The 14,636-nt window shown below is 34.1% G+C and overlaps 1 protein-coding gene across 1 annotated transcript in view; it reads left to right on the plus strand.

Annotated features, from left to right (window-relative positions):
• Positions 1-14,636, plus strand: part of LOC150102901 (E3 SUMO-protein ligase RanBP2-like) — a 673,019-nt gene that overhangs the window by 571,209 nt on the left and 87,174 nt on the right. Inside the window, exon 31 of the mRNA XM_090397978.1 lies at positions 14,205-14,386. Within this exon, the coding sequence (XP_090254104.1) occupies positions 14,205-14,386 (182 nt within the window). The remainder of the gene's footprint in view (positions 1-14,204; positions 14,387-14,636) is intronic.

A 14,636-nucleotide genomic window follows, 5' to 3' on the forward strand; every position in this document is an offset into this window, starting at 1 on the left:
AGGTCTCCTCTCAGTCATACAGCTTTGACCCTTAAGCACTCCTCTGAGATAAGTTAAACAGCTTATTCAGATGCAATACAGGAATGTGCAATTCCTCCGCATGTTCTTGTAAAATGTGAGCTGATATCCCATCTAATCCTACAGCTGTATTTACATTGAGATTCTTCATCAACCTCTCACGTAATCTCCTGTCACATCTCTCTAAGCAGTATCCTCACTTGGATGACAGACCACATTAGTGACCACTTTTCCTTGCAATGTGGTCACTAACTGAAATGTTTTGCCGAATTCTTTAACCCTGCTACCATTAGAATTTGTCAAAATTATCTTTCCATAGTCATTTTTCCTTTTATTTATTACATTGTAAAATAATTCTTTGGGGGATTTCCTCTGCTCTACTCAGCTAATTTCTTCTCATAATTTGATTTTGCCTTCCTTACTCTGCCTGTTGTATTTCTTTGAATTAAAGATGCCAATAAATTATATTGTTTTAATCCTTTATCCAAGTATATGCAAACAAACAAACCTTCAGGACTGGGCAACTCATATATATAGAAGCTAATGACTTTAAATCACTTGCCTTAGTATCCCATAATGCAAAGCACATGTCCATGCTGTTAGCGTAGTGGCTATGTGCTTTGCAACCATATGCTTGGGAAAGGAGTGTCTTGGGTTTGATTTTCATCGCCAACGTGAGGAGTTTAAGGATGTTTGTCAGACATAGCCAAGTTAGCCAGTCTTGGGTGTGGGCTGCAGGTTTTTCCCTCCCGCAAGCAGGCAAACTGGCCTTGTGAACACACACGAATTACAGTCAGGAATACTTAAGACCAGCCATAGGCCTGATTCGTCAGCTATGCCGGTCCCGAGCCCGGGTAAAATTAGGGAGGATTGAGATGGTGCCATACTTCCCCGTAAAAAGGGGCCTCATGGCCATTATATCATCATACACTATATAATGCAAAGCACAAATCCTTACGGACATATGTATAATGTTATCCATTATGTGAAGGATCACCACCAAGACCGGTTTCAACCATTATTGAGGTCGCATCAGTGGGAGCCAAGCCCATACCAAGGTTGAAGTAATGCAGAAGTCATATTTCCATATACGAGTAGTCAGTAGGTGTCACACCTTATTACAAAAATACTTTGGATTAGAGATAGATGTTGAAGCTTTTTCACTTGGTTATACTATAAATTAAAGATTCTAAGAAATTCTTAGTTTAATCCTTTATCCTGGAGTAGTTTCTATATGCGAGTTGCCCAGTCCTGAAATTACTGAAGGGCCCAAACTTTGTTTGCTTACACTTGGACAAAGGATTTAACCAAGAATATAATTTCTTGGCATCTTTAATTTATAGTATAACCAAGTGAAAATGCTAAATCGTCTATATCTAATCCAAAGTATTTTCGTAATAAGGTGTGACACCTTTTGACTACTTGTATATGAAAATATTACTTCTGCATTACTTCAGCCTTGGTATCACCTCTGGGTAGTGACTCCTGCCGTAATGTATACCATTATACATGCCCTTAAGGATTTGTGCTTTGAATTATGGGATACAAAGGCAAGTGATGTGAAAGTCATTAGCTTCTATATATGAGTTGCCCAGTTCTGAAATTACTTCAGGTGCAAACTTTGTTTGCTTACACTTGGATAAAGAAACCATGAATATAATTTCTTGGCATCTCTAATTTATAGTATAACCATGTGAAAAACTTCCATGTCTTTCTTGCTTTAGCATTGTACTGCACAAGAGTTTGCTGATTACGTTTTCTTTATATACTTCTCACAACATCTCCTACTTGATTAATCCTACTGGTCTTGAGTATGTAGTCTAATATGACTACTTTGAGATGTCTCCTTGGTATCTCCCATGCACTACTAACATCTTTTCCTTTCAGATTCCTATGTGTGTCGTTACGTCAAACTGCCTTCTAAGCTTCTCATAAATCTGCCCTGTGATCATTGTGTCTTTTCTGTTCTTAAAGAGGGTAATATATTTATAATGGTGTCATGTAGACATATGTACCACACTTCTGTGTTTAATATTTTTTGTTGTTGTTAGTTCTTTCTTTCTCTTTTGTGAGTGTTTCTCTTTGGATATATATGTATCTTTTCATAATATTAAAAAAAACCAAGGTATGTTAAGTTATTAATAACTTCTGTTAAGTGCTTATCATTGTATTGATATTCCTGCTTAATTTTCAAAGAAATTGTTAAAAAAAATCTCTTCCTTGTACTTCGAAATCCTACTAAAAACAGTGAAGATTGTGATTGAAAATGATATTAAACTACTATAAAAACACGTTATTGTACCAGGGTTTGTTTCTCTGATTACTTCTCTAATTATTGGCACATGAGCTTTGAATTTGATGGTGTTTTTATTTTTGTAGATGAATGAATATATTCTTCTTGAATTTAAAAAAAAAGTTTTTATCTAAGTCTGAACTTTTTTATTGAAGTTAAAACCTATTCAGTTATGTATTATTATAAGGTAAGACAAAGTAAGCTACATAATAATTCAGTTATGTATTATTACAGGTTGAGTAGTTATAAACACTCAACCTGTGAGTCATTTACATACAATATATGATATATTGTTTTCTGAGTGAAAGAGTTAACTACAGCGATATGTTATCTTTTATATACCCATAGCACACCTGTGTGGACATGTGAATTTAAAAAATAAAAAGAAATGAACTTTTTTTTTGAATAGCTGAAGGTTGTAGTACTTAAAAGGAAAACTGTTCAGGAAAGATTCCTTTGGAATGTGGACTGCACAATTTTTCCTCAATTATGAAAGAGGAGTATAAAAAGTTAGGACGATATATTTAATGCTAGACAGTACATAGATGTTGACTAGCAGTGGCTTATATCTTTATGGGTTTGAGGGAAAATAGAGAAATGGTGTTATCCAGTTTGCAGAATGGCACCAATGGAAATACCTACAGAAGAGAAAAAGATTAAAGTGAAAACAGTATGTTTATGAAATAGCAACTGGAGAGAATCTGTGAGAGATGGTTACTACTTAACCAGATAGCCCTCTTCTGGATGGCAAGAATTTTTAGAAGGACTTTGGGTGCTGTATTCCATGTGTAAGAACAGTATTTGAGGTGATGCATATTAGGAATTTATAAAACTTTAAGTTGTTAGGTGAAAAGAATATATTGAATAGAAAAAGCATACCTACTTTTCAGTGTGCAAAGAAGGTCTATGGATATATGTGTCCAGTGGTGTAGCTGATGCTTTTGCTACCCCTCTCAATACACACCAAAAATACTACAAAAAGTCAAACGACGTATAGGGAAATAAATTAAAACACTATGTTTATTTTTGAAGTAAAACTTTAATTTCAGCATTCTAAAATGTTATCTTTCTTGCTCCTCTGTTAGCAAAATCGTCGATGACATTGGCGAAGTCTATTTCATAATAATGTAGGTAATTCTCAATCTATTTTTTTTAGAAAAACTCCTCTCACAACTAGCAACACTTGCATTTGTGAGGAAAATTCACAGTAGTATTACAATATTTGAAAATGAATTCTCGTGACTGTATTTTAGAATTAACTGCGGAAGCTCAAAAAGGTTCAAAGTGTCCCCTCGGCCCCTCCCTAGCTACACCTCTGTGTGTGTGTGTTATGCAAGGAGAGGCTAGAAGTGCAGGTCAGTCCAATAAGAGATATCTGTATGATATCGTTCAACATTTCTTTGAAATTCATATTCAAAATCTTGAATATGATTTTTTTTTAATGGATTTTGTTAGGAATTTTAGATTTTGCTGTCATCATGCTGTGTATTAGGATTTGAAGATAGTGATAGAAGGTCAGCAATGAATAGGAGAAAGTGCATTGGTAAAGATACAGAGCAGGGGTATTTTTTCTGGATGTACTAGGTGTGCAGTGCACATCCACAGAATAGCAATATCACTGATATTATATTTTTTTCATTTATTTCTGTTAAGACCCCTTCCCCCCCCCCCCCGTTGTTTCCTGGCTTTGCATGATTCCTAAAATAAAACACAACATGCTAAATGCTTCATGAAGAGGACACTTTTCGATGCATAAACATTGCATCGCATTTGCGTTAATTATCTTGAATACGGAACTTTGAACAGACATACAGATTGCACAATGGGCCAAATTCTTAATGTTCCAGTTATTTTAAACCATCCAGAAAGAGAGGGTGTGTGTGCTGAGACAATAGCAGCCAGAAATCAGTAGCTGTGATTGGTCATTGTGTCAATCAATTCAATTGAATGTTATCATTTGTCATGAGTTGTTTTTGTTTTCTGAGTTTCATCTGTTTTGCATATGTGAAGTGTGAACCGACTTGTTTAGGACACTGATATAGACAAGTTTTTAATATATAATTTTCTATAAATAATTTATAACTCTTTTGCCCATATTTACAATGGGGAAACAGTGTTGACAATCTACCAAAATTTCTGTTTTCTGCCAGAACTTTCATGATTGTATGATTATTGTCAAGGGAGGTGAAACTTGGGTATAAATAAGTAAGTAAAAACGAGTTACTTCAGCCTTTCTTTGGTTAAATCTGGAAAAATAATAATTTCCCAAGTGATTACTTTTTCCAGTTTCTATGCATATTATATGACTGTACTTAAAATTCGTAATACAAATTCAAATTATTTGTGTCAGTATTTGCCAATGATAATCTAATTTCACCACAAAGCATAATCCCTTTGCGCTTCTCACATAAAAGGCATGCATGAAGCAACGCTATTGTTCATTTGACCTTTATGCTTTCAATATTTAAAATTATATTAATTGATAAAGTATTCAAAGTTATACTAATTAATTACATTGGACCAATTAAGATGAGTGTTGATGCACTATGCACAAAAAACTTTCATACATCAATAAAAATGCAATCATAGGGTCAAATTGATGTGAATTTTTAGTGCAGGTTGCATAAGCCACACGAGAACACCCAGTCTAAATGGGCATGCCACTGGTACAGAGCCTGATAAATTGGTGGATAAATCTGAAGAAAGGAAGCCGGCCACTATGACATAGGCACTCGATTTGCAAATTGTGGATAGTAGATTATATGATGGTAATTTGTTAATTAGCCCTTTAACAGATGTTGTCAAAAGCCTGTTAATGACTTTCTCCAATATTTTCAGTAGTACTGAAGTGAATGCAATTGAATGATAGTTGGATGGCACATTTGCCACCTTCATTTAGAATTGGTTGGATATAGGATTGTTTCCATACTAAAGGGTAGTTGCCAGATGAGTATGAAAAATTGTAAAGACAATAGAAGATGGATGTTCATTTAAGAGAACAAGTTTTGAGCAGAATTGTATCCAGTCTCTTCAGGATTCTTCTGGTGTCTTTCTGATGAAAGACTAGCAGTAACATACAGTTTGCAATTCTTAGTAATGTGAGATTGCTTTGCATTAATCACTGCTGCAGGAGATTTGGAAGAGAGGAATGATTCCTAGACATATCTTTTGGGTGAAGTTATAGTGACACCATCCAGATGCAGGAGAGTTTGAAAGATGGATGGACAGAAGTTGTGCCTGATGGCCTTTGCAAGTTTTCTGCACTTGGCATTTCACAATCAGATTTTGATTGGTTGATTTTTTTTTTTTTTTTACCAGTTGCTGCAACCAGTAGGTTGAGTGGCATGCTGGAATTTTGATTTCAAGTGACTTTGGGACAGAATGAAGTTAGCAGGCCTTCACTCCAATGAGAATCTTCTTTTTCTTTCAAGATATAGACTAAAAGCCTGTTTTGGCATCCTAAGGACTATAGTTTCATTCTTTTTCTAGGTCTTCCTACATCTCTTTTCCCTTCAGTTTATACTCTGTTACTTCTTTTGGTAGCCTTCCCTCCTCCATTCTCTGTATATGTTCTATCCAATTTGTTTGGTGTTCTTTTATCAGTTATTGCTTGTATTTGTAATCATGATTCCATTATTTCATATTCTATCCATTCTTGTACATCCATTAATTGCTCTAAGAAATTTCATTTCACTGCCTGTATTCTACTTTCATCATTTTTTCTCTATATCCAACTTTCTGACCCATATAGAATTGTTGGTATTGTCATGACTTGATAAAATTTTAATTGTGTTTCCTTCCTTGTTTTGTCTTTTGTTATTCATCTTATAGTACTGCAGATTGCTTGAAAATGGTGTAACTTATTGTCTATATCATTATTTATATCAAATGTTATATCCTATACTAAATATTGAAAATGAGTTACTAGTTCTAGAGTTTGGTTTTCAATTACTATTTTAGTTTGTATAGGATATTTACCCCAGAATGCCATACTTTTAGTTTTCTGTGAGATTTGTAAATTGTATTACTAGTTAATTGATGTAGATGGTGAATGGATCGCTGTAGATAGTTTTTGATTTTTGTATAATTACTTAATCATCTGCTAGAAGTATTGTTTACTGTTGTATGTTTATTGATATTTATTCCTGGGTTTACTACAGATTTCTACTTCTTAGATCATCTGTTGGATTAGTTTACTAAACTAATCATCTCCTTGATTAGTATCTATTTCTTCTCCTTTGTATTTATGATTGCAGTTGTATTGTTATATAAGCTCTTAAGTGCATTTAATAATTGTTTTGAATAGCTTCAGTCTTCAATTATATTCCATAATTTTTTTTCTGTTAACTCGATCAAAAGCTTTTCATAATCTATGAATGCCAATTATTATGAATTACTATGATATAAGTAGTTTTAGTTTGAATACATCATCAATGCAACTTCTACACTTCCAAAATCCAGCCTATTATTATTATTACGGGCAACTCCAGGGAGTCATTAGACTCATCGAGGATGTTCTTCTAATAACAGACTATCAGCAATAGTGGCAAGTCTTTTATTTAAAATTTTACTATATAATTTATATGCTGCATTTAATAATAAATACCTTGGTATTTTCGCATAAACTTCTATTTCCCTTCTAAAAGAGAATTCACTAAATTAATTCTGAGGTAATTCTGTCTGTTCCTGGTGCTTTTCTATTTTTTTGTTGTTGATAAAGCTTCCAATTCCATCATCTCCAATAACTCTATTTCTGTATTACTTACATTTTTGTTTTCTATTTCTTCGTTATTAAGGCGTGGATTGTACTCTAATTGTTTATAATGTTATATCCATTCTTCTTTTGAGATTCTTAATATTTCTGCTATATCTTTATGATTTATTTAAATATTTCATTAATTTATAAACAATGTTTTGGTGGACATGTAGATCACTTTCAATATTATTAATAAATGTATTCCAAGAATCTTGGTAAGCTTCTCTTACGATTGGTTTTTTTTTTTTTTTTGCAATATTTATTTCTATAAGCTTCTAGTGATTCTGGTATGTTTCTGCAAGTGTAGCGTGTAAGTATTTTTCTTCTTTTGGTCTTCATTTTTGTCCCAAGAACCTCTTCTGCTGTTTGTTTTATTAATTTGCTTATATTTATTCATTCTTCATTTATGTCAGAAGAAACAGGAGAATTATTTCATTTAGTCAGTGGGAACAGGTATCTGGTTTAGAAGAGTTAAAACAGTTGTTAGTCCAAGGAAAGGAAGAGTAGAAATTGTTAGGTCATCCCATATGGCAGGGGTCGGCAACCTTTCCAGACTCGTGGGCCGCATTTAACTTTTATTTTTAATAATTGGGCCGCAAGCGTTTAATTAAGAGAAAATAGTGAGTGAAAAAATGCTTAAGTTATCAATTTTTATTATATCTATCTTAAAAAACACAGAAATGTTTAAAGTATGAGATAAAGTACGGTATTTTCGCAATGACCTCTGATATATATTCTTTCATAACAGCAACACTTTTATGATAAAAAAGACAAAAGGGCTTACCCCTATTTTCAATAAAGAGTACTTGCTGTTCCATCCATCATTAAATCTTTTTCCTTCATCTGCAATTTTACGTTTTCTTAAACTCATTTTTGAAATTTTTTTAACAAATATATATCCTCTGAAAATAATAGTTGATGTTATTGAATTACTGAATTATATTAAAAGACGGACCCGGGAATGCGACTGCAAAAGTGCGCAAAAATCTCGGTTGTCGTCGGATGAAGTCACCTTTATTATCCCCACTCATGATGACTCACAAGGTTGATTCATGCCAAGTTGTACGATATTACGAAGTATAGGTATAAAATTATTTTTAATTTATTATTCATATTATAAAATGTATTATTTAAATAATTCAACAATGGATCACATGCCATGTAAGTATTGTCAACCTTTTATGTACCGCCGGTTGCTGATCCCTGCCATATGGCATTGCTGTAGTGCCAAAGGACCACAGCTGTGAATATGTCAGGATGAAGAGCATTCTGCAGGAAAGGAAACTTGGATGAGGTTATGGTCTGATTTAGCAAGAGCAAATGAACATTATATATCATATTTTTCTTGAGAACTAGTTTAGAAGAGATTAAGGGTATGGGAAGGTTTATTGGTTATTCTGGTAGGCATGGAAGATTGCTATGAAAATATCTCATTTTCTTTTCTTGCATGAACAGTGGAATTGGAGAAGCCATTCTGAGTTATGAATGTTGAAGTCCATAAGAAAGGTGACCTCAATGTTCAGATGATTGTAGATAGACTGTAGATAATCAGACAAAATGATAAGTGAATAGGATGAGGAAATTTTGAGCTTCAGTCGATAGTAAAGAGGAGGTTCAAGGTTTGTCATCTCTGGCACTGAATGTCAGACTTAGCACATATGCTTGTGGCAGAAACACTCATACAGAGTGTAGTTAGGAAAGTTGAGCTGTATGGTAGAGGTGTTTGTTTTATATGATTTAAATTTGTGAAATGTTGAAGGGAATATCAATTTTTTTGAAATGGCTTTGCTATTTTTTTGTTTTGTTAGGATTTCTGTTGATTTTCATGATTTGTTTAGATTTTGACGTTTAAGTGTTTTTGGATTACAGTTTTGTTGGTAATTTTTGTTATTTGTATGTATTATTTTTGAGGGAATTTTTATGAAAGATCATAGATACCATGTTCTATACACTAGTCATTTTTTCCAAAACTGGTACATTTTTGGGAATAGTGACAAAATTTTGGAAATAATGTCCTCAACTGAGCACTCTACACGTTCTTACCATAGTTTCAGTTGGGGAGCTAAATTATTGAAAGACTTCAATTTTCTTTATTTATTAATTATTATTATTTTGTTTCTTTTTAAAAAAGGCAAACCTTTACAAACATCCATATCCATGGTGGTACTTGAAACCATGACCTGTTGGTTAGAGAGCAGGTATGCTATCCTCTCAGCCAATCAGGTTGACTTTTCAAATTTCAAAACTGTCATTTTTCAAATGATGGTTTTCACTTTTTCACATTCTTTAGTAGCAGCATTTTTAGAGATGGTATACAGAATAGATCTCAGTTCTGGATTTAAGATTTCATAAAGCCCTTTCTCTAATGTGGTGATGTTGATTTTAGCTACCTCAACACAGGTTCTGATGATCTGTTCTCAGATTAACTCTAAGCTTGACCAAGTGCAAATAACCTTCTGTACTGTCCTTATAATTTTAGCAGTGTGTTCTCAAAAATTTTAAGTTCTTATTTACCATCATACCCAGATCCCTCATCTCTTCCATCCAATCTTTTCTTCCCAAATTTTAGAACTTTACTTCACTCACTTTCTCATTCTCCTAGTCTGTTCAAGTCTTCTTGCAAACTGACATCTGCTTTACTCCTCATAGTTCTCATATTTTCATCATCTGCAAGTAACTACATATCAATATACAGATCTTCCCAATATCATTAACATATAAGTTAAATAACACCCTTGGAGCACACTACTGGTGACTTTCCTCTTCTGGGATGTCACTCCCTTATAACACGGCTTGCTGATATTTATTACATAACCAATCTACCACATAATTCTGTTATCCAACTTTATCTGATCCAGTTGAATTATCAGCTTGTTATATGGAATATAACAAAGCCCTTTGCACAATCTAAATATACTACTATAAATTAAAGATGCCAAGAAATTATATTCTTGGTTTCATCCTCTATCCAAGTGTAAGCAAACAAAGTTTGTGTGTAAAGTCACAACCTTTATCCAGAAGAGGAAAGTCATTTTTCTTTATTTATTAATCACCAGTGGTGTGCTCCAAGGGTGCTGTTTAACTTATATGTTAATGAAATTGGTAAAGGTCTTTATACTGATATGTAGTTACTAACAGATGATAAAAATCTGAGAACTATGAGTAAAGCAGATGTAAGTTTGCAAGAAGACTTGAATAGACTAGGAGATTGAGAAAGTGAGTGAAGTAAAGTTTTAATATTTGGGAAGAAAAGATTGGTAAAGCACACTTGTATATGTGGCTAATGACTTAACATCAATTGCCTTAGTATCCCAGTGAAAACCGATCTGGGTATTGGCCCTTCCCATAAAGCATAGCATTATACATGTCCGTAAGGAGATGTGTATTGCACAATGGGATATTAAGGCAATTGATGTGAAGTCATTATTCTCTATATATAAGTAGCCAGAAGTTACTTCTAGCACTTATATTGTGAAGTTACTTCACATGCAAACTTTGTTTGCTTGCACTTGGATAAAGGAAGAAACCAAGAATACAATTTCTTGGCATCTTTAATTTATAGCATAACCAAGCGAAAAAACTTTCAACATGAATCTTAGACAGTTGGTGACCTCATGTCTTTTTAATAAGGCAAGATGATTGAGTTGTCCATATGCCTGGGAAAGGAGTATCCTAGGTTCAATTCCTGTTGACGACATGAGGAGCTTAAGGATCTTCCTCAGCCATAGCCAAGTTAGCCAGTCTTTGGCATGGACAGCAGGGTTTTTTTCTGCCAATTTATCTGGGGTGTTTCTTCCTGCAAGCAGGCAAACCTGCCCCATGAACACACAGGATACAGCCAAAGAATATAGTACGGCAAAGAAGGCAATGGGAAACCACCTTGCTCATAATCATCTCCTTAGTATGGTAGCATATAGCTACCCCAACCAGCCATATGGCAGAAAGGAATAGAATAGATAGATAGAGTTGTCGTGACAGTTTTAATTTCCGTTTATCTAGCTGATGTGCCTTGTGTGATTACCTTCTGTGCAGAATTAAATACATGCCTACATAATATATAATAATAAAGAGACCCTAAAATGTTTCAATCTGGCATAGTTTAGATATTTTAAGAAGGATATTATACACTAGGTTGCCTTATTAGGAACACCTCCCTATTTAGGAAAATAAACCATTCCTAAAGATTTTGAGCAACCTGACTGCAATTTGCTATATAAATCAGGCTGATATGCATCTGACCTTTCTGATGTGACTTAAGTGACTTTGAACAGGTATCATTGTTGACGCCAGTATTTCACAAATGTCTACTCTTCTGTATTTTTCACAAACAACAGTGTTTAAGGTGTGGTGTAATAACCAGACAACTTCAACCAATGACAGTCCTGTGAATGAAAACAGCTCATTGATGCATGAGATGAGAGAAGAATGGCAAGGATTGTGAAACATTACAGGAGGGCCACAACCAGTCACATCACAACTCCATACAACAGTAGCAGTCAGAACATCATCTCAGAGTGCACACAATTCATTACATGCTGTCACAGATCAGGTACAGGAGCAGATGTCTATCTTAGCTGACATCTTAACGATGTCAATAAGAAAGAACAGGAAGTTCAACTTCAAGGGGCACGTGATTGCCAGCACTGAGCAGCTGATGACTGGAAAAATGTCACCTAGTCTGATCCTTTCTTTTAGTGTTGCACGGTGATCAGCATTCTTTTAGAAATTATGGACTTGACAACCGTGCTATAAATAACTCTTTTAATTTCCTGCCGTTTTGATCTTCATATTAAGATCATCATCTGGAGCATATACAAATATACAGGACAAGCTGGGTTACATTACATACAGTAAGCTAGAGAAACAATGATTTGATCACAGGTTATTCTACTGGCATGACCTCTAGTGAAAAAAAAAAAAATTACAAATTAATTATTTAGAAACTGCATCAAGCTAAATTCTATTTATGATAACACGGCAAACATTCCTTCTTATAGATAGTTTTCTTTCAGTAACAATGATGTCCTATTTTTAGCATTACAATTGTTATTTTTGGATTTAGGATCCTGGATTATCTACAGTCCTGTTTATAGTTACTCTTGGAGAGGAAGGTTCCGTGGATCAAATATGTGCCTTCCATATGTTTGGGAGTTTTAGACCATCATTATTGTTCAGTTTGGGGTGGTTGATAATAATCTCACAGGCTTCCTTGAATTTGCGTTCATACAGTGTTTTGGTGTGATGTAAACAACTGGTGCTTTTCCTGTCAATTCTATATAAAGTATCACCTAGTCTGGCATGTTTCGGTTTGTACTGTATCATGCTGATGGCAGAACCAGAATATGACATCAACAACATGTAGAAATAAACCCTTCCTGCCAAGTGGCATGGTGGCAGGAGTATAATGATGTGAGAAATGTTTTCTTGGCACATGTTAGATCCCCCTTGATACCAGTTGAACACCACCTGAATATCACAGCCTATTTTAACATCATCACTGATCACATTTACCCATTCATGGCTGCAGTTTACCCATCGTCAAAAGGGTACTTCCAGCAAGATAATGTGCCATGCCACAAAGCATGTAGCATGGTGAAGTGGCTTGATGAACATGACAGGGAGTGTCCTTTACTTCACTGGCTGGCTGGCTCAGTCTCCAGACCTTGACCCAACAGAGCATCATTGGATGAGGAGGAACAAGCAGTTCACAGCAGCAGTGTGCCACCATCCATTCTACAACAATTGAGAGATGCCATTGTGACAGTGGGCAATACTCCCAGAGGAATGATTTACACTTGGTTGAATCAGTGCTACTGAGATTACAGGTTGTTGTTAAGGCAAAAGGCAGTCCCACTTGTTATTGAATGCTCTGTTCCTAATAAAGTGGCCACTCAGTATGTATCCATTTTTGTTATTATATTCAGTTCAAGTTTTCCTGAGAATTTATGAGAATTTAACTTATTAATAAAAATAATAATAAATGGATGTATAATATATTTTTTAAAATGTCTAAACCATGCCAGAATAAAACCTTTTAGGCTCTTAATTAAAGTATTTTATGTATGTGCTTCTTACTGACAATTCACTTAGGAAAGTATAACTTTCTGACATGAGATTGTTATGGCTGAATAGAAGGTTTCTGCAGTGTCTGATGAGAACTAATAGCTTAAAACAGATGTCAAGCCAAGAGTTCTAACATAAGGTGAATATATGGACTATTGGGCATTCATGTCTTTAAAGTAGTGCAAACCAAGTCAATTCCTATGTTGAAGTTTATATTCTTGTAAGCTCTTAGGAATATTTGAACCTGGCTATAATGATAAAGGGATAAAAATGGATATATAAAATATCCATCTTGTGGTAGATTTTAAAAGGATATTATATATCCTTCTGAAATTTGGATGTTTTTCCCATTTCATTGTGAAGCAAGGGAGGTTATATATTTCTAAGGAAACTATATAACCAGATAAAAAGTTTTCCAGATAAAACTGAAGACTAGTTTATGGTCATTCTGGATGAATATGGATAAAAATCATCTGTTATACTATGTAGTCTTTACACAATTCTGAATATTAATATTTTTATTAATCTTCATTTTTACATTTTTTGTAAGTTAGATCACCTGTTCTCTCTTTGTTGTCTGTGATTATGAAAAGCTACTTTCTGATATAACTGTTATGCTGATTAGATTATGTTAAAAATAAATGCCAACATAGGAGCACTTTCAAGTTCAGATTTTGATAACATCTGCTAATCAATGCACTGTGTCAAATGTAAATTTTTGGACGTACTCTTTATAGCAAAAATGAAAAATTCTGACCAAAGCTCCATAGGTACAATGCAATGCTAAAAGAAGTTTACTATAGCACACTGTTTCCTATAGAATACTTTTCTTTGTGGTACTTAGGAGTTTGCTGTAGTGAGTCAGCTATAGTAAACTTAAAATACTACTGCTGTTTTGAGGATTTGATTGGGAATTTTATTACTTTATAATACTGTGCACATTAACTAAACACTATGCAGTAGTGCAGGCTGACTTGTATTTTGTCATAATCTCTTAGCATTAAACCAGTTGAATACTCATTGTTTAGCTTGTTTTTTAAATACCACTGCATAACTGAATTTGCTTACTTCTAGTTACTGCTGAGTCAGCTGTTCAGGAGCAAGCTGAAATTGAAACAGTGAATGATGAAGTTTTGCCTACTGAAAATAATGAAGCTATAGAACCTGAAGTAGGTGATGAAGAAGAAGAGGAACAGATGATGTTTGAAAAACGAGCTACACTGGCTATGTTTGATGATAGTACTTCTCAGTATTCTGTAAGTTACAAAATGTTTGTTAAGGCTGTTGGTGTTTAATTCTTTTCTGTTCCATATTCGATATCTGTCTTAATTTTGTCTTACTTAAAACAAAATGATATGTCAAAGAGATATAAAATATACATGGAAAAAATGCAAACTTTTTCGATCTTTTTCACAAATTTATATGGTATCAGTCCATCAAATTTCTAATATATACTTGCAAGGAGTGTATGGGATGCTATGATAATACAAATTGATGAAGTTTACG

Source organism: Typopeltis vanoorti, chromosome 9 (assembly GCF_054136105.1).
Source record: "Typopeltis vanoorti isolate ZY-2024b chromosome 9, IOZ_Tvanoo_1.0, whole genome shotgun sequence".
Classification (NCBI taxonomy): domain Eukaryota; kingdom Metazoa; phylum Arthropoda; class Arachnida; order Uropygi; family Thelyphonidae; genus Typopeltis; species Typopeltis vanoorti.